The sequence below is a fragment of the Cavia porcellus genome, unplaced genomic scaffold (assembly GCF_034190915.1).
Source record: "Cavia porcellus strain 051 isolate PalLab524CR breed Dunkin Hartley unplaced genomic scaffold, mCavPor4.1 scaffold_9, whole genome shotgun sequence".
In the NCBI taxonomy this organism is placed as follows: domain Eukaryota; kingdom Metazoa; phylum Chordata; class Mammalia; order Rodentia; family Caviidae; genus Cavia; species Cavia porcellus.
In genome coordinates, this window is record NW_026947492.1 from 805,773 (window position 1) to 829,499 (window position 23,727).

The 23,727-nt window shown below is 43.5% G+C and overlaps 1 protein-coding gene across 2 annotated transcripts; it reads left to right on the forward strand.

Annotated features, from left to right (window-relative positions):
- Positions 1 to 1,451: 1,451 nt before the first annotated feature.
- On the forward strand, positions 1,452 to 21,587 carry Acat1 (acetyl-CoA acetyltransferase 1). 2 transcript variants are annotated; one of them, XM_003462381.5, is made up of 12 exons: positions 1,452 to 1,648; positions 11,774 to 11,821; positions 12,956 to 13,073; positions 13,337 to 13,432; positions 13,647 to 13,747; positions 16,633 to 16,776; positions 17,245 to 17,395; positions 17,855 to 17,950; positions 19,170 to 19,283; positions 19,597 to 19,661; positions 20,854 to 21,011; positions 21,360 to 21,587. In XM_003462381.5, the coding sequence occupies exons 1-12, from the start codon at positions 1,577 to 1,579 to the stop codon at positions 21,478 to 21,480; spliced, it is 1,284 nt and encodes a 427-aa protein (XP_003462429.2). In that variant the 5' UTR covers positions 1,452 to 1,576; the 3' UTR covers positions 21,481 to 21,587. The 2 variants fall into 2 exon arrangements, with proteins under 2 accessions (XP_003462429.2, XP_063111775.1); XM_063255705.1 differs by lacking the exon at positions 1,452 to 1,648 and adding an exon at positions 9,795 to 9,816.
- Positions 21,588 to 23,727: the final 2,140 nt, after the last annotated feature.

A 23,727-nucleotide genomic window follows, 5' to 3' on the forward strand; every position in this document is an offset into this window, starting at 1 on the left:
CTTGAATCCTAGGATTTTATAATCTTCTGGTGGTACAGGGCTTCCACACTGAGTTACATCCCCAGCCCTCCTTATATTTTAAGATAAGGTGTTGCTAACTTGTCCAGATAGGACTCAAATTTGCAATCTTCAACCTCAGCCTTGCAGAGTACTGAGATTACAGAAGTGCACTACCACATCCAGTTTTAAATGAATTAACTACCTACATTTTTACCCACAAACATAGTTGCTTAAAACAATGAGAGCCCAATGTGGTGATCCATGTCTATAACCTGCCTGAAGTCTCCCCAGGGTGTTACTTAACACCCTAAAATCTAGGAAAGCAATGCAATATAATTGTATTAGTTTAGACCACTTTGTATGTTATCATGGACTAAAAATAGTTTATTTCTTTGCATCTCAATTACTTTGTTGTACCCCACAAGGCCCCCAAGATACTAATCACAATGGGGGGGGGGAGACGTCTATAAAAGAGCACTTTATTTAAGCTGGTACCCAGCGACACAGTGCAGATAGAGTTTGCAAAGTTGTGCCACTGAGTTAGAATTTTGACCCATTTTTATAGTTCATATATGATTAGCTCATTGATCATTAAGTAGATAACAATGAGAAACAGAAACAAGGTGGGCCTTTGTTCCCTTTTGCTTGAAGCCAGAGGCATTTCACAATGCAGGGTTAACCAATTCATAGCCCTTGGTCTGCCAATTCCAGGAACATTTGTCTCTCACAAAGGGAACAAAGGTTGACACAGCAAACAGGTTACTCAGGGAATGAAGCATAGGGAACAGCATGACCAGCATGACAACGTGGTCAGTTAATCTATAACTGAGCACAGCACAGAATGACAATACTGCTAATGATCCATTTAACTACTTTTGCTAATTATCTTTTTAACTAACTATTTTTTAGCATTTTAGTATAACACTCGTCTCTTAAAGCGTGGGTAATAAAAGCAGCTGATTCAAAGATTTTGGTGGTTTATTCTAATCCTTGTTAATTGTTCAATAAAGTTTTGCTACTAACAGTTATCCCTTTTTTTTTTTTTTTTTTTTTTTTTTTTGTCTTTTTCGTTTTTATCGGTACCAAGGATCAAACTCACGACTGCCTGCTTGCAAGGTAGGCGCTTATGCCGCTGAGCTAAATCCCCAGCCCCTATTCCTATCTTCTTAATGTACTGGAAGGCAACTAACTGCAAGATTTTCTCAGCGTGAATTAAAAGCTCATTGGATTGCTTGAAACCTATTCATGCATTTCCTTTGTAAGGCTTGGAACAAAAGCGACAAAGGCTCAAATTACATATAAACCAGTGGGCTCACGTGGTGCAAATGAGAGCCAGCTGCGGGTCAGGCGCTTCTGTGCTCCTCCTGCCCTTGCCTTCAGCCACGTCGTGTTACGTCAATTGTATCCCAGGCCAGTCTGTGGAGTCCGCTTGCCGCTCTGGGCCCCGCCTGAGTCAATCGCCGCCGACCTTGTTTATCAGAGCCTGCTGATTGGAGGAGACGGGCTGCGCCTCCTGCAGGCTGCTGCGTGGAGCCGAGGGCAGAGTCGCTGCCCTTGGAAGCCTTTCCTTGCCACCATGGCCGTGTCGGCGGTACTTCTGCGAGGCGTCGTCCACGGGCGCAGTCCCCTGCTTCGGAGGCTGACGCAGGTGAGCCAGGCTCGTCTCTCGGCTGGCCCGAGGCTCCACCGCGCCCGGCTCAGGACTCTGGGAGCCCGCTGTCCCGCTCGGAAGGTTCCGGCCTCGCAGGGCTCCGACCGCGGCCCCGCGCCCGGGCTCAGCCTTCGTCGCGGGCCCCAGGGAGCCGCGTCCAGGGGCCGGGGGACCTGGGTCGGGAGGCGGCGCGGGCCCGTGCCGGAACTTCGCGACCTCGGCGCCAGCCCTGTGGGGTGCCGGGCTTAGGCTGGGCGCGCGTTTGGGGCGGACGGGCCTGAGCTGCAGGCTGCAGGCTCATAAAACGTTCCGATATTTTCTTTCTGTTTCGGATATGTGTATTTTCTTTTTAAATGTTGGTCAGGAGTTTCCTTTTTGCTTTCACGTAGTCGGCACCGGCCTTAGAGCGAGGCACGGTGCGGTGGTAAGAAGCCGAGACGCTGGCCGCCCGCAGGCGGCGCCTCCGGCCGGGTGTGCGGGAGCCGCGGCGGGCCCGCCCTGAGGAGAACTGATTCTCCGTGTGAGGAGGCCGCGAGGCCTGCACCCCGGCTCGGGTGGCCCGCGGGGCCCAGGAGCAGGTGAAGAATCCCGGGGTGTGGCTCGCGACGCTCGAGCTTTGCATTGGGTGAGGGCGGGAGCTTTGGAACCCACCGATGTGTTCCGAGTTTGGATTTGACCCACGTCGGCGGGGAACGTTGCTGTTATTGTTTTGTCATAATCAGAAGTTATGGAGAAGTAGCGGGGGGGGGGTACTGATGTCTGGCTGGCGGGACGATAACATACTCCTGGCAACAGAAGCTGAAAGGAACAAGTGTTAAACAAGAGACTGTGAAAGGAAGACTCACATAGGGACCGAAGGCGTGAGGCGGAAAAGCCAGTGGGTAGAGGAAACCTGTAAAATTACTCCTGGGCGGACTGAAGGCGGTTGGTTGCCTGGATTTGTAACCATCCAGAACTCTGGTCTGAGGATCCATTGAGCTGAGGAGTTTCAAGCCAGCCTTTTTTTCTTTTTTAAACCATTTGCAGTTAAATCTGTGCCATTCAGCTGAAAAACAAAAATCGGTGATTTTTTTCTTTTTTTCCTTCTTGACTTTTATACTTTGACACTGTTGATCACCTGGCCCTCAGTTTCCCCTTCTGTGGTTTGATCCAGTTTTTACTCATGTTCCCTTCCACCCTGCAGGACCAGGGAATCGACCAAGGACCTTGTGCATGCTATGTAAGTGCTGTACTACTAAACTACATCGCCAGCTTCTAATTTGATTCGAACACTCAGACTTGTACAAAAATGCTTTTTTATTTCATTTTGTTGTTTTGGTCCTTTGGAGACAGGGTCTTAATACGCAGTTCACTTTGTAGCCCATGCTAGTCTCAAACTTGCAAAGGATTCTCCTGCCTCCACCTCTCAAGTATGCCACCACACCTGGCTTTTCTTATGGTGTGTGGTTTCTGAGCTCTGTGCTCCCAGACTTGTTTCTCTCCTCTCTCTTATTCTGTCTCTGTGGCTGTGGGATTGCCTGTTGCAGGTTGTTTTTCTTTCTTTCTTTCTTTTTTTTTTTTTTTTTTTTTAATCTTTTTATCGGTACCGGAGATCGAACTCACAACCGCCTCCTTGCAAGGCAGGTGCTTATGCCGCTGAGCTAAATCCCAAGCCCCGCAGGTAGTTTGTCAAACACTTTATTCTCCACCCTGTCCCCTCTGGACTCATAGGGTTTGGGGTCTTCTCTGTATTCTTCCTCTTCTGGCCCCAACAGCCTAAGTATACCAGTGTCTTTCTGTTACCAGTTTCTTTATTAATTGTCCTTTGGTCTCAGCTTGTTGGTTACATGTGTATTTCATTCATTGCACTGAATTCTGTTCACATGCAATCATTTCTGTTTCCATGGTTGAAGCCGGGTGGAGGCACTCGGCTGTTTTTGCTCCCTTTCTGTTCCCTAGCACTCTGCATTCCCCAGCTTCAGTTCCTGGGCCTTTGCTTTTCTGCAGGCCAACGCAGCTGCAGTCAGAATGGCATGGTAAACAAGTAGTGAGGGCGGTGTGGTGAGGTGACACCCATGCGGACAGAGTGAGTGGTGGTGATGTGTTAGCATGTGATGAACTGACCCGTTCTCAGGGGCTGAGAGTCAGAATTGAAGTATAATTTTTAGGGCCAGTGTTTGGCACGTAGATGGCTAGGGGAGGTCTTCCCTGAGGAACAGATTTGGGGTGGAAAGTGATGAGTTGAACTTTGGACTTGTGCTTGGGTTTGTCTGATTAGAGGAGAGGTTCTGATAGAGCAGAGAACTCGGTGAAAGCTTTGGGAGTCACTGGTCAGAGATGGCAGCGCAGTCCATGAGCTCTTCCAGAGCATTTCAGAGACACGCAGAGTAGGCAGCCTGCGCAGCTGAAAGAACACAGTGGCTTGGAGGAAACCACGGCAGTGTCGTGCCACCTGAGTGCCACCGGAGTGTTTGTTTCCTAGGGCTGCGTGTATCACACATTGGGCCCCTTAAAGCAGTAGAGGTTTGTTCTCTTACAGTTCTAGAGCTGTCAAGGTGTCCCCGTAGCCCTGCTCTCCTCCTCGTTAGGGGCTTCCCCCTCACCTGGGATTCTACTTAGCTTCACTTCACCACGTCTTCCTTCTTTATAAGGATGCCAGTCAGACAATTTTGGTTTGCCCTAAGACCTCATTTTAACTTGATTACCTCCGTAAAGACCTGATATCCAAATAAAATGAAGTTTTCAGGTACAAGGGGGAGTTGGGTGGTTATTGCTGCTTTTTTTTTTTTTTTTTTTTTTTTGGTCTTTTTGAGACAGGGTCTCAAGATGTAGTTCAGGCTGGCCTTGTAGCTCAGGCTGGTCTCAAAGTGGCAAAGATCCTCTTGCTTCAGCCTCCCAAGAGCTGGGATAACAGGCATTTACCACCACACCTGGCTTACTGCTGCTTTTTTGGAGGGACACAGTCCAACCTATATAGCTGAGTGTGGTAGCCCATGCTTCAGTCCAGCATCTGGGAGGCAGAGGTCAGCCTATACCACAAAATGAGGCCCTGTCTAAAAAAAAAGACCCCCAAAATTCAGCCCATACATAGAGGTTACTGATATCAACAATTTGTCAACAGTGTCATACCAGAGTGGTCACATGATTTTAACAAAGGCATTTTATATATAAAATGAACATATAGCTAAAATGAAAGGTTTTTATTGAAATTGGCATAATTACTTAATATATAAAGTCATGAAGAAATAAAATTTGAGATGTGGTTTATGTAAAGGAATTTATTCTATAGATAATAATATACATAAGCATAAACCATTTCAAGTTTTGCTAAACTCTATCCTACGAAGTTGAAAAGTTTAAAAATAATTTATTTGCTTTTCCTTACATATTTGTTTCAAAAAGCTCACTGCACCAGTTTTTACAGTACTTTTGATACTCAGATGTTACCTGTGGATTTTTTGTCTTCTTTAGGTCCATCAATACCCACAAAGTAGCAATAAAAATTTAGTGTGTTAGCATTTTTGGTCAGTAAAGGATATAAGCAACTAATGACTAAGAATCAGTGCAACACTTTGGACACAGTAGACTTCTTCTTTTTTTTTTTTTTTTGGTGATACCAGGGATGGAACTCATAACCTCATGCTTACCAGGCAGGCGCTTAGACTACTGAGCTAAATTCCCAGCCCCTTTTGGACAGAGTAATTGCCTCATGTTCCTAAATTTCATTACTGTTTTTCATAAAATTAATATTTATAGTAGTGTAGAGACTAAACTTAGCAGTTCTGGAGTCTGATTGCCTGGACTTAGAATCCAGCTCTGCCTTTCACTGGCTGTGACTGGGCAGATGCTTGACCAACTGGACTTCTAAACCCTCATTTGTAAAAGAATAGCAGGTACTCACTGCTGTGGCTGACTTCAAAATATCCCAGATTGCTGTTTGTGTTTACCTCCTGTCACCTTCCTAGAATTAGCCACTTCAACCTTCTTTTGTTTGAGGCAGAGTCTTGCTATTTAGTTCATGCTGGCCTTGAACTCACTGTGTAGGCCAGGCTGGCCTCAAACTTGGAGCGATTCTCCTGCCTCAGCCTCCAGAGTGCTGGGCTTACAAGGCACCACGCTCAGCTCGGAGTGCTCTTTTTACAGTAGCCGTTAGTGGCTTGTGATGCTCTGGCCAGATCCTGAGGTGGGATGGGGTTCAGAACAGAGGCAGCTATGGGCAGCCCAGAGGAAGAGTGATTGAGTTTTGGAAGGAAAACCAGGAGTCAGACCATGCAGGGCCTTGTGGAATGAGGTAAAGAAAGGCTTTGGAGGCCATTCCAAGATCACTGGAAGTCCACCACGGGATTTCAAGCAGGGCAGTGACATGATCTGCTTTTCTGTGTAAAACTGGGAGACTGAGAGTTTAGGTATGTTTGGACAGAGTATAGAGAGTATCTGTAGTAGGATATGTTGGTTTTAGGTTTTGGCTTGTGTACCTGGGGTAGGGAATAACGAGAAGACACTAGTTTCCACAGAGAGCAGCTGGGACAATGACTTTATGCATGCAGTTGAAACGATCAAGTTGGCACTGCGGTCCCTGAGTGTGAGGGCCAGTGAAGAGGGCCAAACTGGAGGCAGAAACTTGGAAATCGTCAGTACATAAATGCCAATTAAAGCATGGAGTTCAGCGATCATCTGAGGAAGGAGTGAAGTTGGATAACAGAAGGGGAAGGTAAAATGGTAAAGGCACAAAATACAGCCGGGGATGTCGGGAAGCCACAGGCTGTTTTACAGAGGAGACCAGCAAGAGAGGCTTCTGCAGTGCACACACGCCTTTCCCTTCATGCTTACAGGGCCCGGCGTGAGAGAAACCTGCGGGACAGTGCTTCCCAGAAAGCCAGCTCTGCTACACTGCATACCTCCCAAAGGAAAAAAAGGAGTTCAGTGTTTCTCGAAAGGTTGAAATGATTACAGTGAAGTATATTTTTCAGTGTATTTATTTAAAAATAGTATTTGCAACAATGTATGTAAATAGTATCAAAAAATACTGATAGTATAGTGAAGCACCTAGAATTGTGAAGATATCTATGTGAATACATTTCTTTACTGTGCAGTATGCATTGTCATGTGTATGCTTACATATGTTCCATAAAATGCGGTTGTTATTTATCACATAGGGCTTTTTGTGTGAGGGTTGTAGATTCTCCCACCAGCTCTGATGACTTTAGCGACAGCTCCAGACCTCACAGGTCACTGTTCAAAGTCTGTGACTTGTTTGTTTGATTGACCCCGCAGGTATTTGACCTTGCTCAGAGCCAACAGTGGTAAAGTAGAAGAGACGCAAGCCGCTCCAAATGAGGTGAACAGTCAACCAAGAAACAGGTGGAGGTTCAGCTAAGACGTGGGTCAAAGTACATCTGTTTTTTTTTTTTTTTCTTGAGACTCCTGTGCAGTCTTGAGACTCCTTGCTGTGCAGTCCAGGCTCGCCTCACACTCACGACTGTCCAGCCTCGGCCTCCCAAGTGCTGGGGCTACGGGCCAGAGCCAGCGATCCTGGCTGTCGTTTGGGGAATTTTGCATACTTACAGTGAAAGGGAGAGATGATATGAGAAGGAAGTGGTGACTGAGCGTGTCCTGTCCTGAGGAGACAGCTGGAGATGGGATTCAAAGCAAAGTGGCTGCATCAAGGGGAGCTTTCAGTTAGGCTGCACTAGAAACTTACAGATGGCTTAGCAAGGAAGCAGAGAACTAACCTCACGTCAGACTAGCTCAGACATGCATGTGTGAGCACACGCGCTCTGGGCGTTGAGCCCAGGGCCTCCACGCTCAGCACACACTCTCCCACTCTCCGATAGGGAGACCGCTGGAGAGAAACCCTGGGCAAACTCCTGGGCATTCGTGGATAGGAGGGAAGGTACTGCTGCCTTCTCAGAACCTGAACGAGAAAACCAGGCGGTCTCCCTCCGTGTCTCGTGGTTACCACCGTCATGCACCTTTGTGCACAGCCGCTGGTGGCTTTCAGCTCAGGTCCCCACCATTGGCCCAGCTGATCCAATCTCTCAATCTGGCTATACTCAGGCCAGGCCCCTCGTTGTCTCATCAGCTCTGGCTAGAAGGTGACAGGTCCCTTTGCAGGTAGGTAGGGCACACCTTCTGGAGCTCTCTAAGAAAGGACCGTGTTCTGAGAGGCAATGACAGGCTTATTTCCTATAGGTAGCAACCGTTTTTTGGTGGGGTGGGGGTTCTTGCGCTAGGGCCTTGCTGTCTGGTTTAGGCTGGTGAGAACTTGCAGTGATTTACCTGCCTCAGCCTCCGGAGTGCTGGAGTTTAGGTGTGAGCCGTCACGCCTGCCTGGTATGTACGAACTTCTTATTCACGGTTATGTTACAGGTAATGTACTGCTTCCCTGTGAGATAAGGAGGTTACATGTAAGCAGCAGGTCAGGAACTTGAGACCACCCTGCTAAGTAAATCAGATACACAAAGCAGAATATTGCCTGGTTTATTCTATATGAGAAACGTAAAATACAAATCAAGAGTAAAATAAAGGGGACAAACCAGAAAACAGAAACTGTTTGGAAATGAGAAGAGAGCTGGGAAGAGAGGGGTAGGTGGGGTAAAGGATAAAAAATGACCAGGATATGTCGATACACACATAGCAGCTCCCCAGAGTGAACATCACTAGTATGTACTACAGACATACACTAAGAAGGTAAAGTGAGTAAGTCACTAGCTAGTACCAAGAAATCGTTGTCCTCTGGCCTGGTGTGGTAGCACATGCCTGTAATCCCAGCACTCAGGAAGCTGAGGCAGGGCAGTCACTACGTCTGAAGACAGCCTGGGCTACGTAGTGAGGTCAAGGCCAGTTTAAACTACATAGTCAGACCTTGTCTCAACTAAAATTTAATAATAATAGAGTTATTTAAAAAGTATTTCTTCTCTAAACCTAGTGAATACCTTGCTTATTACATTCTTTTTTTTTTTTTTTGTCTTTTTGAGACAGGGTCTTACTGTGCATTCAGGCTGGCCTTGAGCTCACTTTGTAGCCCAGGCTGGTCTCGAACTTGCAATAATCCTCCTGCCTCAGCCTCCTGAGTGCTGGGATTACAGGCGTGAGCCACCAGGCCCACTTTACATCATTCTTGTAGTGCTTTCACTGTAGAGGATTATAATACTGATTGAATATAAGGCTCATATTTTGCATGTCACAAAAATTACTATAATGCCTTAGGGTAAGTGATCTCAAATCTTTGTTAAGCAAGTAAAGGGTCAAATACTGCATGCATGTTAGTCGCTTCTCTGTGACCCAGCAAACAGTTTGAAGGCCTCTATGGAATACTGGTCACACTGAGTATTTGTAACACTGACATTTTAAAATCAAACCAAGGCCAGCCTAAACTATCCAGTGAAACCCTGCCTCAAACAAAAAACCAAGGCTAAATTATTTCTTATGGCAGAGTTGTGTACATGAAGTTTCCACATAAAAGTGACTTATTCCATCATATCAACACTGAAAGAAAGACTACCTTACACTCCATTCTTCTGACTAGAAAAAAACATGATCTTTTTTTTTTTTTTGTATCAGAAATCAAACTCAGGACCTTGTGCTTGCCAGGCAGGCGCTGTGCCACTGAGCTACAGCATAGGCCCCAAAAACATGTTCTTCAAGCATTCATTTGTATGTATCTATTCTCATCCAAGTACTACAGTTTTTAAAAATGTTTTTCATTCGAATACTTTGTAAAAGCCAGTTTGGGGGGTTCATTGTTGTGGCCGCTCCTGTTCATAACTCTTTCTTGTGAATCTACTTGTATCTCTTCTGTATTATAAATTGAAAGTTGTAATTATTTTGTTTGGTGAGGACAAAGCATGTTTAACTACAAAAAGGTAACTTCACGGGTCCTTTGAAAGCGGAGGGATTTGTAGGTTCATCTGCTCTGTTTGTGAGATACACAATTTCCAGTGTATTTTTCATCTGTTGGCAAGATTACGTTCTAAATAGAAGCTGTCACTTTTTGAATGACCTCATAGGGTGAAGTTTTTATTCTTTGTTCTTTGTCCTATAAATTTAGTTTCAGATGAGATAGGTCTGACCAGTGTACTACATTTTCAGAATTTCTCTGGCTGGGAGTGTTTCCTAAGAACAGCGTGGGAAGAATGAGATGTTTCTCCAGTGCTGGTGCTGATGTGGGACCCAGCACAGACGAGGTGTGCACTGCACGACCAAGCTATCCCTCCAGCCCTTCCTGCCTTTCTTAATAACTGTATTACTTTCCAGTCTTGCTACGTAGTTGAGGCTGACGTTTAGCTCACTGTGTAGCCCAGACTGGCAGCCTTTGTTAGTGTCAAACTCCTGATCCTCCCACCACAGGCTGCCTAGTGCCGGGATTATAAGCCTGTGCCACCATGCCTGGAGATAGGTAGACAATTTTCTTGTAATATACTAAGATTATGTAATTGTGAATTTAGATTTAACTCAAAATGGCAATTTAGAAAGTTTGTACTTAAATAAGTTTTTTGGTTAAATTTTAAAGAGAAAAAAATTAAAACATGGTAAAGCAGGGGCTGTCAATGCTATATACACTGTGTATTGTTATCTTCAGATCAGTAACTCAGACCACAAGACATCTGCATTTCACTGACCAAATAATACTGGCACAAACCTTTCTCTTCAGTGAGCCCAGAGAAATTGGTAGTGTAACTATCTTATTTTTATATACATATATATTTTTTTTTCTTTCAGCTTCTAATACTAGTGAGACAATACAATGTTTACACACGTGCATCTGATTTATTTCACTTATGAATATGGTCTCAAGCTGCATCCATTTACCTATAAAAGTCTCTGTTTTATCCTCCTTTATGGCTGAGTAGTACTCCATTGTATAAAACTAGCACTTCTTTTTCATCCATTCCTCAGTGGATGGACACTTAGGTTGTTTCCAGATTTAGCTATTACAAATTGTGCTGCTATAAACAAGGGTGCACACATATCACTATATGATGTTTTTAATTCCCAGAAGGGGAATAGCTAGGTTGAACAGGATCTCTAACCCTAGTTTTTTGAGAAATCTCTACACTGATTTCCACAGTGGTTGCACCAGTCTACACTCCCACCAGCAGTGGAGAAGGGCTTCTTTTCCCCACAGCCCTGCCAGCATTTGTTACTGGTTGATTTTTTTTTTTTTTTTTTTTTTTTTTTTGTCTTTTTCATTTTTATCGGTACCGGGGATCGAACTCACGACTGCCTGCTTGCAAGGCAGGCCCTTATGCTGCTGAGCTAAATCCCCAGCCCCCAAATCTACCCATTTTTTAATGGAGCTTTTGAAGTCTTCTATGTAGAGCAAATAACTACAGTTTAACTTCTTCCTTTCCTGTGTTTATTCCTTTTCATTCTTTCTCTTGTCTACTGCTCTGGCTAGTGTTTCCAGACTGTGTTGCATGAGTGGAGACAGTGGACATCTTTTTCTTGTTCTGATTTTACAGTGAAAGCTTTGAGTTTTTGTCCATGTAGTATGATGTTTGTTGTTGGTTTGTCATGGATAGCTGTTATGAGATTGAGATAAAAACCATGTATTCCAGTTTTTTTGTAGGGGTTTTTAAATATCATGAGTGGATACTAGACTTTATCAAAATCTTTTTCTAAATCTGTTGAGATGATCATATGATTTTTGTCTTTGGCTCTGTTAATATGATATATTACATTTATGGATCCATGTATGTTGAACCATCCCTGCATCCCTGGGATGAATCCCAGTTGATCATGGTGCATAATCTTCTTGATAATTTGGTACATTCTGCTTGCCAGTATCTTACTGATAAAGAAATTTTAAGGTGATAAATTCATCAGAAGTTAAGATATAAATTTCCAGTGAACACTTAATCAGAATAGTATTTTTATTACAAAGCTATTTTTCTGATTTGTAAAAGTGATACATGCAGGCTATTGAAAACTTGGAAATAAAAGCATAGAATGGACCCGGCAGTGTGGCTCAGTGGTAGAGCACTTGGCTGGCATGCACAGTACTTGGGTTTGACCCCCAGCATTGCCCTCCGTCCCCACATAAAAGTACAGAGGTAGAAATTAACCACTCATTCTATCAATGCGAAGTATAAAATTGTGCACACTAAATTTTTTACATTATAACAAATATTTTTATTACAGGAAATAAGACATGTGGAGCGAAAGTATGGATCAAAACCTACTTTGAATGTAAGTATAAATTTAAATTGTGTCTTAGAATCTCAAGCATTTAAAGCAAATCTAGTTGATAGCAATGCACACATTTCTGACTTGAGTTTAGGGAACGGGCATGTGGTTAGCACAGTGCTAGAGGGCCCGGCTCCATCCCCAAGACCTGCTCACACAAAGGTATTCTTGGACTTGAGTTTATCTGAAGGTCAACACAGGATTATTCAGTGGTTAAGAACAGCTAAGTATTAAATGGTAAACTCTTAGATTATAAAAAAAGTTCTGTTCCTGCATAATTCCTGCTGTTTCTCCTGGTTATCCATAGCCTGCTACAGAGCAACTTTCCTTCAGCATCTGGTCAGCTGGTGCTCTTTTTTTACTCTCCTGTTCCTACAGAATACTTACTGTATTCTGTGTGGCACATGCAGAGGACACATGGAGGGTTCTAGAAAAGAGGGACTGTCAGCTAGGATTAGACAAGAAAGGCTGGGGGTGGGGGTAGGGGTTTTAGCTCAGCAGTGTGAGTTCAATCCCTGGTACAGAAAAGAATCCAGTTTTAGGGCCAGGGATTTAGCTCAGCAGCATAAGTGCCTGCCTTGCAAGCATGCGGTTGTGAGTTCGTGAGTTTGATCCCTGGTACCAAAAAAAAAAGCTGTCATCCCATCCCTGGTTCGTGCTTTCTAGTGGGACCCCTTTATTTTATAAGGCTCCTAAAATTAGTAATCTTTCTGTGTGATCATCTAAAAGCTTAGTAAGAGTTTGTGACGCCAAGTGTAAGAAGAGAACTAGCACATTTGCTTTGGAGTATTAGGGAGCTTTTATCTCGGTTCCTTTCAGTGAGGAGCTTTTGTTCGTGGTTGTTCATTATGCAGTTAACAAGGGTGAAGTAACTTTAAAACTTTTTTATTACTGAGACGTTGAATTGAAACTTTAAGTACTGGCCTCCAAACTCCTGTGGAGAAATGGGAAGGATCTTTATGTTCATATATATTGTTCCCTTTTCTAGGTTTTAAGTCTTAAATCATAAACTGCTAGCATGAAGTAATGTTTTCAGCTGATCAAATGGATTTTTCTTCTGTGATGTACGAATACTTAATGAAAGATAACACGCATAAATTACCTACAGCAATTCTTTGCTGTCTTCTGTCTGGCCAGGAAGTGGTTATTGTAAGTGCCACCAGGACGCCCATTGGATCCTTCCTGGGCAGCCTTTCGCCCCTGCCAGCCACTCGACTTGGTTCCATTGCAATTCAGGCAGCCGTGGAAAAGGCAGGTCAGTAGGGGCCTTGCGTTTTGTGTCTGGGGCAGAATGACTCCGTGGAACACCTATTTTGTACTCACTGTACACATAACCTAGAAATGACATAGTGCTTGCATTTCTGAATTCCTTTGTAGAAGTCTTTGTACTGTAGTTAGGAATGAACACAAAAATGACAAAAACTATTTTTGCTACATAATATTCTATTTACTACTAGGTAATCACTGATTGTTAAATTGAATAAAACTTGGAAATGCTTGTTTTGGTATTTTTCAAAGGGATTCCAAAAGAAGAAGTGAAGGAAGCCTACATGGGGAACGTCATACAGGGAGGTGCAGGACAAGCCCCCACAAGGCAAGCAGTTTTGGGTGCAGGTACCAGGAATATACTTTTGTTTTTAAAATATTAAAAATGACAAAATGGAGGTCATTTTAATTTATGTAAAATGTTTAATGCATAAATTTGTAGATATTGGTAGAAAAATTTGAAAATTACAGTAACACGCTCTGTTCTATTTTAATTTTTTACAGTTGTTTCTGAAGAGTATCTCTGTTTTTGATGAGTATGACATATGTTGTTTGGTTTTAGGTTTGCCTATTTCTACTCCATGCACCACCGTGAACAAAGTTTGTGCCTCTGGAATGAAAGCCATCATGATGGCCTCTCAAAATCTTATGTGTGGACATCAGGTAAGGACATCTTCTTTTTCAGCTATTAATTATAGTAGTCTGGGAAGACATCAAAAATCATGCACATGCGTGCTCTCGAAGTGAGGTTTCATAAATTACTGCACTGTCTCACATACTCGGAATCATCTGAATTTGCAGTTCCACTGGAGCTCACATCAGAATGCGAGGGATGACTGTCATGTTTCAGCTGAGGCACTTCTGTCTGAGGATAAACCTTTAGTTAAGTCGTACTCTGAGATTAGATGATTAAAAAAACCTGTACATGCTGAATTTGCCAGAGTAAGGGTTTTGTTGTGTTGTTTTTGAGACAGGTTCTTACCTTATGTCGACGGCTGGCCTTGAATTTACAGTGATTGTCCTCCGGCCTTGGCCTCCCAAGTGCTGGGATCATAGCCTTGCACCACGATGCCTAACTGAGGGTTCCACTGTAAAGGGCAGTAAGTGCTGATGCGGAGATCAGATCAGTTAGACTCCGGCTTTCCACTGTTCTCATTACCTAGATCGCGTCTTTATCTCATACACATGTCCTTGTGACATGACCAGGTTAATAGTTGCAAAGTGTCTAAAAAGTCAAATGGTGTAGAAGATGTAAAATGCTCTTTTAGTGCAGAGAAATGCAGTGACAGTGGGCTCTACGTGCCATGAATGTCTTGGAAATCTGTCAGTACACGGGGCCGGAACGCATCTGAACTGAATACACACTCAGTGGTGTATTCATAGATCCTTACTGAGTGAGCATCTGTGTGGTCTCCACTGCTTCAGCTTTCAGTGCTGTGCAGTTCATACACACACACACTTCAGCTCCACTGTAACAGTAAAGTGTAGTGGTTAGAGACATTTAGAGCTAATTCAGACCCTACTTTTCCCCCTTTTACCAGAGTATCTATCATTTCACATCCACTAGCAATGGAATGGCAAGTAACATATTAAAAATCCAGTTATGTGCAAGGTTTTTTGGAAAGATTTCTAAAAGAACTGTTGAGAAGACTTTAAAAAGTTGACATTTTTATGGATACTTTCCCAAAAAGTTATAAAACTCTGCTTGTACAGGAACTATCATGAAGAATCGACAACTGGATCTGTCTTAAAAAACTTTTGCGCAGCAAGAGAAACCACCAGTGGTGGAGACAACTCAGAGTTGGGAGAAACATTTTTACCCGCTGCTGCTCTTCACACAGGGGCCAGGGGAACAGCCCAGCAGCACAGCACCTGCCCGGCAAGTGTGAGGTTCTGAGTTTAAGTCCCAGGGCCACCTGCCCCTAAAAGCCCTTGTACTCTGCCTCCTCCCTCGTCAATCTCAGTGTCTGTGATTCCACCTCTGCTCACCCAGACACAGCAGTACACTGAAGGCTGGTGACACAGCTCAGTGGCATGGCATTTGTCAGGCAAGTGCAATGTCCTGAGTTTGAATCCTGGTGCCATAAAAACAAAAACATGAAACCAGATCTCCCTATCCCAATTTTCTTTTTGGTCTTTTTCCTTTTTTATTGGTACCGGGGATCGAACTCACGACTGCCTGCTTGCAAGGCAGGCACTTATGCCGCTGAGCTAAATCCCCAGCCCCATTTTTCTTTTTTCCCCTATCCCAATTTAAAGACCCAGTCCAAAAATAGGCATCTGAAATGACTAGACACTTCTCAGATGAAGTAGAAACAGTAAATAAACACATGGAAAAATGCTCACGATCACTGGTCATGTGAGAGATGCAAATTAAAACAGCACTGAGGTTCTATCACCCCAGAAAGAATGACTACTATCAAGAAACCCAGCAGTGACGAATGCTGGCAGGGCTGTGGGGAAAAAGGAGCTCTTCTCTACGGTTGGTGGGAGTGTAGCCTGGTACAATCACTGTGGAAATCTGTGTGAAGACTCCTCAAAGAAGTAGGACTAGAGGTTCCATTTGACCAAGGTATTCCTTTTTTAGGTATCTTCTTGAAAGACTTAAAAGCATTATACCTCTTTGAAATATGCACACCCATGTTTTTAGCAGCAAAATTTCTGATCGCTAAATCTTAGAAACAGTCCAGATGCCCATCAACTGATGATTAAAGGTGTGTGCTTTAATACCAAGGAGTAGTACTATGCATATAAGCCTGAGACATTTCTAACTAAGAGGATTCATCTTGAAGTCATACTCTTCAAGTAAAATAAATTGGACACACATGTTTAAATACCAGATTGTTTTTCTGGTGTGAGAAACAATGTGTAAATGAGGACCATGGTGTGTAACAGATACTTGGAAATGGGGAAAGAAATGTCCAGATGGGAAGAAATGAGGGGGGAAGGAGAAAGGAAACAAAGGAAAAAGGGGGGGGGGACAAAGAAGACTTTGCAAAGGAGTTTGTCCTGGGAGGGGGCCTGGCACATTAGCGTCCCCACCATACAGTGTTATGCTACTGATAGAAGCATTATACAGTAATTGGGGAACACAACGCAACTGTTAAAAGCTTCTACTAGTTTTGGTGAGCAGAGGTAGAAGCAGACACTGAGACTGACAAGGGAGAAGGCAGAGTGCAAAGGGTGTTTTATACTAACCTGAGTCCTTGTGTCCAGTCAAGTGAACATTGTTATAGCAGTCTGGGAAGCTCAAATCATGGGAGCAGAAGGGTTACTGCCGTGACTTGAGACAGCTTAAAATCTTCTAGGAGACATTGAACTTTACGTGTCAATGAAATGAAGCATTAACCTTATATATATAAAAGTTGTCAGATACTGTTGGATTTGGATCTTTAATTCTCACATTTTAAACTTTCGTTCGGGTCAGCTGGAAAAGGGGATTTGGTGTGCAACACAGAGTTAGGACATTCACGTGGAGAACGCGCTTGTTGGTAGCTGTGTACTCTGTGTTCTTGGTTTGCGACTGATTTTTGTGTGTTGCTGGGCAGGACGTGATGGTGGCAGGTGGGATGGAGAGCATGTCCAACGTCCCCTACGTAATGAACAGAGGCGCAACACCCTACGGTGGGGTAAAGCTTGAAGACTTGATAGTAAAAGATGGGCTGACTGACGTCTACAATAAGATTCACATGGTAAATACTGGGTTTTAATGGGGAATGCCAAGATAGACTTGATTTAGTTTGGAGACTGAACCGAAGCGTGGGTCCTCTGAATGTTGACTTTAGTCACTCACGCTGGGAACTGTTTTATGCCCATTGGGCAGCCCGGCTCAGATGGGGGCCGCCTTCTGAGGGGCCCCCATGCCTTCTGTTCACAGCCCCTCGCTGCCTTCCTTCCCGAGACAGGTTCTCACTACCCGCCAGGCTGGCCTCACTCTTGATGCTCCCCTTCCTGCAGCCTCCCCAGGCTGGGTTTACAGGCATGTACCACCGCGCCTGTATGCCCCACACTTTCATAGGGCATCTTCTGATTTCTAAAACGGCAACTTCCGGGGTTATGCAGGTGTTTACAGATGAAACATCTAGAGTATTAAAAACTAAATTTAACTGCTAACCATTGATATAAAAATTGTGGTTTTAAAATAATTTCCAACGTATCAGGGTAACTGTGCTGAGAATACCGCAAAGCAGCTGGGCATCACAAGAGCAGAGCAGGACGCCTACGCGATTAGCTCTTACACCAGAAGTAAAGCCGCGTGGGACGCCGGGAGATTTGGAGACGAAGTTACTCCTGTCACAGTTACAGTGAAAGGTAGAGGGTAATGTTCAAAAATGTTTTCTTCTGCCTTTAGATTTTAATTTTTAGAATCTTTGCAATTTGGCCTGACCTCTACCCTTGGGTCAGCAGAGTGGGGTATGGATCCTAGAATGGGCGGGAGAAAATCATGGGGTGTGGATGTGTGGATATAAATTTCCTTTCCTGCTACCTTACAAAGAGGTCACACAGGGTCCACTCACAACAAGCATTTATTCAGGACGTTTAAGGCACGCAGAACAGAAGGGACACAGGTTGCCTGACACCTTAGTTACGCTTCTCGATGACTGTTTTGTCTTGAGTGGTTATGATTTAAAATGTTTTTGTTGGAGCTGGGGATTTAGCTCAGCGGCTTAAGCGCCTGCCTTGTAAAGCAGGCAGTTGTGAGTTCGATCCCCGGTACCGATAAAAAAGGAAAAAGACAAATAAATAAATAATAAAATGTTTTTGTTTAAGGTAAACCCGAAGTAGTGGTGAAAGAAGATGAAGAATACAAGCGTGTTGATTTTAGTAAAGTTCCAAAGCTGAAGGCAGTTTTTCAAAAAGAAAATGGTGAGTAGTAAAATAAAACTTAGGGAAAAAATGAATTGCATAGTATACCGATGCTGGAAATTGCCTAAGGACTTTATTCCAGTGGCATCTAGACATTTTTGAACATTTTTTAGATAGCAAACTCAAGTAAATTAACAGTATTTATCCAAAGCATGTTTAAATTAGCTTAACAGTTCGTATCTTTAAATTGCAAGGGGGAGACGAGTACTTTATGTTTTTCACACGCTATTCACCTTGAAAGTTTAGTAAGTGTAAATTACCTAAGGACTAAGCTGATAGCTTTGCTTTTCACTGGTCCAGTGCCTGCTTGACATGTAGTGGATTCTCACAAGTAATACCTGTTCCTTGAGCTGGGGGTATCATTCAGTGGTGCAGCATTTGCCCACAAAGCCCAAAGCCCTGGGTTTAATTTCCAGTACAAAAACAAAGTCAAACAAAGAAATACAGCTCTGCTACGCACGGAGACACATACCTGTAATCCAACACTTGCAAGGCTGAGGTAGGAAGATTGCAAATTTGAGGGCAGCCTCAACTGCACAACAGAGATCCTGGCACAACGAAACCAAAAACATGAAACCCAAACCTTTCTCTATCTTTTAACACTTACATACTGTAGAACTCTCTTGTTTAAATTGCTTAGTGCTTTTTAAAGTATTCATTGACATTTAAGTCAAGTGACTAGAATTACCTGACTTTGACACTGATTTAGAAAATATGTAACAATTATCTGCTCTAATTTGCATAAGCCAAAAATTAGATGCTAGGAATAAAACTATGAACCAGTCCTATCTTATCTTTGAAGAGTTGTTGACCAGCATTTACCCCGTACCATCATGTGTATGTTTCTGAGCCAGCTCTGAGAAGACTAACACTTAACATAAGGCACTATCATGTGTGCGTATGTTTCTTTTGAGATAGGGTCTCCCTGTGCAATTCAGGCTGGCCTTGAGCTCACTTTGTAGCCCAGGCTGTCCTTGAACTCGCAGCCATCTTCCTGCCTCAGCCTCCAGAGTGCTGGGATTACAGGCGTGCACCACCACACTCGGCTGAGACACAAGGCACTTACACTGTGTTGCACGGAGCTTTGTACTTGTTTCCTAAGGATAGGAGTCAGTGTTTCATAAATTCGGTAACCAGACATACCCCAGAGGTACAGGCTCGCATGTACCACGAGGTGTGTGGAGCTGTGTTCTAACTTCATGCTCACGGCTGCTCTCAGGCACGGTGACAGCCGCCAACGCCAGCACACTGAACGACGGGGCAGCTGCTGTGGTGCTGATGACCGCAGACGCAGCCAAGAGGTTCAACGTTAAGCCGCTGGCCAGAATAGCAGGTTGGTGTTCTGCCCTTGTTTATTTTTAAACTTCTGTAGGCTCTTCCTGAAATTAACTTTCTTGGCTGGTAATACCAAATATGGAGTTGGCTATTTCTACCTATAGGTTGTATTTTGGGATAGCATTTAATTGATACATATTTCAATTGAGACAAACTTCATTGATATTTTTGTTATAATTTGCAGATGAAACACTCAGAATCAATTTTTAGAAATATAAATTACATGAAAAATACAAAAGGCTTGAGCTTTGCACATCATATGTAAAGCGTCAGATGCCTGCGGAAGATGGTAACCGTCTGTTTCTCTGCAGCGTTTGCCGATGCTGCCGTGGCGCCCATTGATTTCCCGGTGGCACCTGCCCATGCTGTGCCCAAGGTGAGAGCCGTGATGGTCGCACTGCATGGTGCTAACTGCTGGTCTGCTTGGAACAAGGCCACAGTTTCACGGGCAGGAGCATAGTGACAGCTCCTCGCTGTTCCTGAAAATAGCAGAGCAACCCACAAGTTGTACCTTCAAGAGAGCAGATTTAAAATTGACGTAACTGAGCGACTTCCAAGCATGATGCTGGGTATACACTGTAGTAAACACAGAGGGAAGTGAGCACGGCAGAGAAAGGGAAATCCTAGCGGCCCAGGCCTAGAATTCAAAGCAAACAGTCACTCTCAAAGGAGGCGTCTCTGTCCTGCTGGAATTCCTGCCAAGAACTGGAGTCCAGAAAACTCAGACTCCAAACTGTCAGTCCTCCAGAGCAGGAAGTAACCATGTCTCTGCAAGGACCAAGGATGGATCGCAAGTGAGTTCTGAGCAGGGGAGAGGCTGCCGCAGAAATTCCCACCAGGGAGAGGACCTCTTCCTGAGAGTGGGGCATCTGAGACAGCACGTAAACAGAAACGGACATACAACTTTTCAAAGTGACTGCCCCAGATCTGAAAGCATAAAGTGTCTTTTCTAGTAAAAAAGGGCAGTGACAAATTTTTAATCAAAATATTAGCATAAGAATAATCAGGAACACAAAAGTACCTTCATACATAGCTACGCCACTATCAAAATGGCATAAAAGAATCCACAACAGATTCGTGCTCCAAACAGGGTCTGGATATGTAGCCCCTGCCGGGCTTGAACTTGCAGCAATCCTCCTGCCTCTGCCTCCCAAGTGCTGGTATTACAGGTTTGTGCCACCATGCCTGGTGCCCCCATAACTTTTTTAAAGCAGAAATTTCAGGAGATACAAGGAAAAACAAACCTCCTATTAGAGACAGATACTCAGTTTACAGATCAAGAATATAAAACTAAGCAACATATAATCAGTTCTGTCTTAATATGTAAAACTTTATACACCACCTCAAACATTTGTGAAATGTTGAAAAATTTCAAAATTTTCTCTATCTCCTCAAAACAGAAACAGTGCAAATAAGACTCTTTGAAATGAAATAAGATAAAAATGAGAGTCTTCGGGGCCACATTTTAAACACAACATCAAAGGGAAATGTAAACTATAATTATAGAATTTCAGAAAATCAAAATAAATTCTGACTGGTGTTTGAATACCATGCCTTAAAAATTTTAGGTTCTTAAAGATGCAGGACTGAAGAAAGAAGACATTGCAATGTGGGAAGTAAATGAAGCCTTTAGTGTGGTTGTGCTAGCAAACATTAAATTGCTGGAGATTGATCCCCAAAAAGTGAACATTAATGGTGGAGCTGTTTCTCTGGGGCATCCCATTGGGTAAGTGAAAAGTTACTGCTAGGTTAACAGCTACCTCTGTGAAGCTATTTAAACTCAGGCTGATTCATGTCGATTCGGTGCTCAGCTGTCCTCCCACCCATCCTTTGTAAGGCGACCAACATCATCTGCTTGAAACCCGATAGTGTTTAATCCTAAAGAAGAAAATGAATATTAAAGAGCTATAACCCTTCCTGAGATAACACCTACATTTAACAAAAGTAACTCAGCTGTAAGTAGCAGCTGACACAGTTTTTTCAGGAAGTTAATTTAATATGCCCTAGAGACATTTTCTGGTTAGTTACAAGTTCTCTTCTACATTAAAAGAAACAAATGCTTTCTTACTTTTAGGATGTCGGGAGCCAGGATCGTGGTTCACCTGGCTCACACCCTGAAGCAAGGCGAGTACGGACTCGCCAGCATCTGCAATGGAGGAGGAGGGGCCTCTGCACTGCTGATCCAGAAGCTGTAGACCAGCCTGCGAGACTCTGGGACGGCTCTCTGGGACGGCTTGCATCCAAATGCTGATTTATGATTTTCTATTGTAACTTCTGAAAATAAAAACAGTCATATCCCCAATTTTTTTCTTCTGCTCTAATTTTCTGGTACTCTCATTTAAAAGTTTGATACATTTCTATGATATAAGTTTATACTAGTATATAATTACTGTTGATTTATACAAGTAGCTGGAAGCTTCCACTTGAGAGAATAAGTCAGTTTTTCCTATGAATGTTATTTGTAGGTAATTACATTATTAGATTTTTTTTGGTCTTTTTCCTTTTTATCGATACCGGGGATCGAACTCACGACTGGTACTACAAGCAGAAACCACATGCTGATGTCTAGAGAAGAGGCAGCTTCTCACCGTGGAGGGCTGGGGCCATGGGAGACTGAAAAGGAAGCTTTAGTTCTGCATTGCAACAGAGGCACAGAGCATGAGCCAGAATGTGGAGATGGACAGGGCGAGTCAAGTTACGCCGCAGTGCCATTCTTAGGCCAGGCAGACTGTAGATAGCACAGGCATGGGAGCTGTTTCACCTGGCCTGGCCTGGCCTGTTCGCTGACCTTAGAAGTCTGACAAGGAAAACTGCCCCAGTGCAGGTCGCTGTGTAAACTTCTGGCAAATTATTACTCTCCCAGAATGGTTCGTGAACTCTGCACCGGCGCCCTGCCTGAACACGCATGAATATGGACATGGCTGTGTTTCCAGAACTGTGGAACGAATTAAGTTCAGCAGCTGAGGTGTACAACTTATCCTAATAGTTTTAGGTAACTCCTTAGTCCTCAGTAAAACTAGGCAGCAACCATTACTTCTCTACAGGTAAGGAAAATACCTGGGAGGGAGGGAGTTGCTAAATAAATTCAGGGTTAAATAGGTATTACACAGCTCAGCGAGGGTTAAGACAAAAGCTTTTCTAACACTGACGTCCAAGTTCTTATTTTAAGCACCTTTCATCAATACATGCAGTTGTATCTGCCCTACCTTAAAAATTTTTTTAACAGCACCAGAAAAAGCAGAACTAACACTGCATCCAAAGGTCACTGATTTGGAGAATAAGAATCTTGACAGATCTGGGGGAAATGGAGGGAAAGGAGAAGAGACAAAGAACCAATAACTAAATGGTGTTAAAATAAATGGGACTCTAAAACAGTAATTCAACATAACAAAATAAAATTGAAGTAAAAAAAAAATCTAAGGAAAGACATTCTACAAACATTTGATAGAAAAACTCCAGCATTTAAATGCAAGAGGAATCTCTACATTAAGTGGCCAACATCTATGTATTTTGGGATTTCGTGGATTGAACTCAGGGCCTTATGATATCGAGCATATTCTCTATTACTGAGCTATAGCCCCCCCCCCAGCCCACATATTTTTAATGGAATACAGGGACGAGATACCAGAAAGTGTACCTCAGAACTCTGAAAACAGTATTCCAAAGTGTTTTCCCCAAAAATGACAAAGGTTTAGACCAATTCATGGAAACACTGAAGAATTCAGCCTGCTAGAGAAGAGGTAGTGGTGCATACGGGTGAAATATATCCATGCTAAATGAAAGTAAATACCAGGAGAACAAGCTGTGGTCTTACACTAGCAGAGAAGACGATGGGCATGGCGGAGTACACCTGTCCTCACAGCTGCGCAGAGCCTGAGGCGGCGTGCTCACTAGTTTGAGGCCAGCCTGGACAATTTAGAAGTCTGTCTAAAAGTTAAACAAAGGGTCGGTGATGTGGCTCACAGTGCTGGTCTTCTGAGTCAGGGTCTTGCCATGCAACCCTCAGCCCCCAGTGCTGCTCCAGGCATGCACTCCCCGACCCTGCAACAGCGTCCTTGACTAGTACACAGGAGGCCCATATTGCTATCCTTTTACCATAAAGTATAAAAGATAAATTTTGTAACTGGAAAAATGTATAAAGTAAAAAGATGACATGCATATTCAGTAATTAGAAGGTAGACAGTGTTAAAACAGGAAAACAACTTACATAACAAACTAACCAGGTACAGGGCTGCACACCTATAATCCTGCACCCTGGGAGGCCGAGGCAGGAAAATAACCAGTGTGAGCACAGCCTGGTAACTTGATGAGATCCGGTCTCAAAAGGTAAGTTGGAGATTACACACAAACATTAACAGCAAGCAAAACTATGGCCAAAATAATTATAATGGGAAATTGAACACTTATGAAAAAAACTGCAAAGACATACAACTAGGTAAGTA